The sequence below is a fragment of the Heptranchias perlo genome, chromosome 45 (assembly GCF_035084215.1).
Source record: "Heptranchias perlo isolate sHepPer1 chromosome 45, sHepPer1.hap1, whole genome shotgun sequence".
Classification (NCBI taxonomy): domain Eukaryota; kingdom Metazoa; phylum Chordata; class Chondrichthyes; order Hexanchiformes; family Hexanchidae; genus Heptranchias; species Heptranchias perlo.
Window position 1 is genome coordinate 2,030,030 of NC_090369.1, and position 2,371 is coordinate 2,032,400.

Here is a 2,371-nt window from a genome sequence, read left to right on the forward strand (position 1 = left end):
GTACTGAGGGAGCGCCGCACTGTCGGAGGGGCAGTACTGAGGGAGCCCCGCACTGTCGGAGGGTCGGTACTGAGGGAGCGCCGCACTGTCGGAGGGGCGGTACTGAGGGAGCGCCGCACTGTCGGAGGGGCAGTACTGAGGGAGCACCGCACTGTGGGAGGTGTCATCTTTCAGGATGAGACATTAAAGCCAGGCCCCGTCTGCCTGGATGTTAAAGGTCCTGCAGTGGCTCAGTCTCACTCTCGCCTCAGAGTCAGCAGCTCATGGGTTCGAGCCCCCACTCCAGAGACTCGAGCGCACAATCTGAACCGACATTTGTCTCGTTTGCTGTTTCTGGGATAATACGTTAAACTGAGGGCCCCGTCTGTCCTCTCAGGTGGACGTAAAAGATCCCACGGCCACTATTGGAAGAAGAGCAGTTGGGGGGGGAAGAGGAGAGTTCTGCCCGGTGTCCTGGGGCCAATATTTATCCCTCAACCAAGATCACTTTTAAAAAAAACAGATGACCTGGCCATTTATCGCATTGCTGTTTGTGGGATCTTGCTGTGCGCAAATTGGCTGCTGGGTTTCCCACATTGCAACAGTGACCACACTTCAAAAATGAAAGTACTTGATTGGCTGTGACGCGCTTTGGGACGTCCTGAGGCGGTGAGAGGGGCCGTCGAAACGCAAGCTCCTTCCTCTCTCTTTGCCGTTGTCAGGCTGGGGTGACCCCGTCCCACTTGTCTGATTTCAGGCTGTCCAACCTGGTGGAGACTCCGAAGCTGGTGAGGAAGCTCTCCTGGGTGGAGAACCTGTGGCCAGAGTCCTCGGTCTTCGAGAGGCCCAGCGTCCAGAAGTACTGCCTGATGGGGGTGAAGGACAGCTACACAGACTTCCACATCGACTTCGGGGGCACGTCCGTCTGGTATCACGTTCTCAAGGTAGGCCGTCTGGGGCACGGCGGGCGGGGTGTCTCTTGCTGCTGTCTTAACACCGCCCCCCACCCCCCTGCCAATCCCTCTCCTGATGGCGCGGGTGCGGCCTCCTGGCACCTCGCTCCCGACGGCTTTGCTCCCGGGCTGCTCCGCCGTGGAAGGCGTCGTAGCCGAGCTGGGCCAAGACCGGCCTCCAGGTGGCGATCTGAAGCTGGAGCCCCCCCCCCCCACCCCGCCCCGGCCGAATTCCCCCCCTTTCCCCCATTTTAAAATCATCCCGTCCCAGATTGTGTCCCAGCGGGTCTTCCTGCCTCACATCTCACCTAATCTCTGCGGTCGTACTGGGGCAGCGGGGAGGGATGTGGGGTGAGGTGGGAGGAGTGTTCCCTCTGGTGTGGGGGGAGTCAAGAACGAGGCAGACAAAATCCTAAAGTGAGAGCTGGGGTGAAATCAGGAAGCATTTCTTCAGACCCTCATCTGGAGACACTGCGTTCAGTTCTGGGCATCACACTTCAGGAAGGTGATATTGGCCATGGAGGGCCCAGAACGATACTGGGGTTTAGAGGGTTAAATTACCGGGACAGGATGCACAGACTGGGCTTGTATTCCCTCGAGTGTAGAAGATTAAGGGGCGATCTAATCGAGGGGTTTAAGGGTCGATGGAGAGAAACTATTTCCTCTGGTGGGGGGAGTCCAGAACAAGGGGGGCAGAACCTTAAAATTAGAGCCAGGCCGTTCAGGGGTGATGTCGGGAAGCATTTCATCACACAAAGGGGGAGTGGGAATCTGGAACTCTCTCCCCCCAAAAAGGCCGGGGGTCGATTGGAGCTTTCAAGACTGAGACCGGTAGATTTTTGTTGGGTATCGAGGAGCAAAGGCCGGCAAATGGGGTCGAGGTGCAGGCCAGCCGCGGTCCGATTGAGTGGCGGAGCAGGCCCCGAGGGGGGCCGAGCGGGCCCGCCCCCTGCTCCCGGGTGTTGCTTTTAATTTCCGCATCCCGACGGCTTCCGTTCTGCTCTGTCCAGGGAGAGAAGATTTTCTACCTGATCAGACCCACGAGCGCCAACCTGGCCTTGTTTGAGCGCTGGAGCTCGTCCAACAACCAGAACGAGATGTTTTACGGGGACCAAGTGGACAAGTGCTACAAGTGCTCGGTGAAGCAGGGACAGACCCTCTTTATCCCGACAGGTGAAGCCCGAGGGGCGGGGACTGGGGCGGGGGGGGGTGGGGGTCGAAACACAGTTGCGGGCAACGGCGGTACGTTCTACAGCCCGCGACCGACCTTCACGTGCGAGTGCCGCCGGGGTTATTCGACCGAGGGGGGCATCGCGCCGGAGCCCGACACGTGTGTGTGTGTGTGTGTGCGCGCGCGCGCGTGTGTGTGTGTGTGTGTGCGTGTGTGCGCGCGCGTGTGCGCGCGTGTGTGTGCGCGCGTGTGGTGGGCGCGCGCGTGT

At 59.8% G+C, this 2,371-nt stretch overlaps 1 protein-coding gene across 1 annotated transcript in view; it reads left to right on the plus strand.

Annotated features, from left to right (window-relative positions):
* Positions 1–2,371, plus strand: part of LOC137306835 (histone lysine demethylase PHF8-like) — a 41,594-nt gene that overhangs the window by 29,319 nt on the left and 9,904 nt on the right. The window contains exons 6-7 of the mRNA XM_067976233.1: positions 737–923; positions 1,943–2,105. Coding sequence (XP_067832334.1) covers positions 737–923; positions 1,943–2,105 — 350 coding nt within the window. The remainder of the gene's footprint in view (positions 1–736; positions 924–1,942; positions 2,106–2,371) is intronic.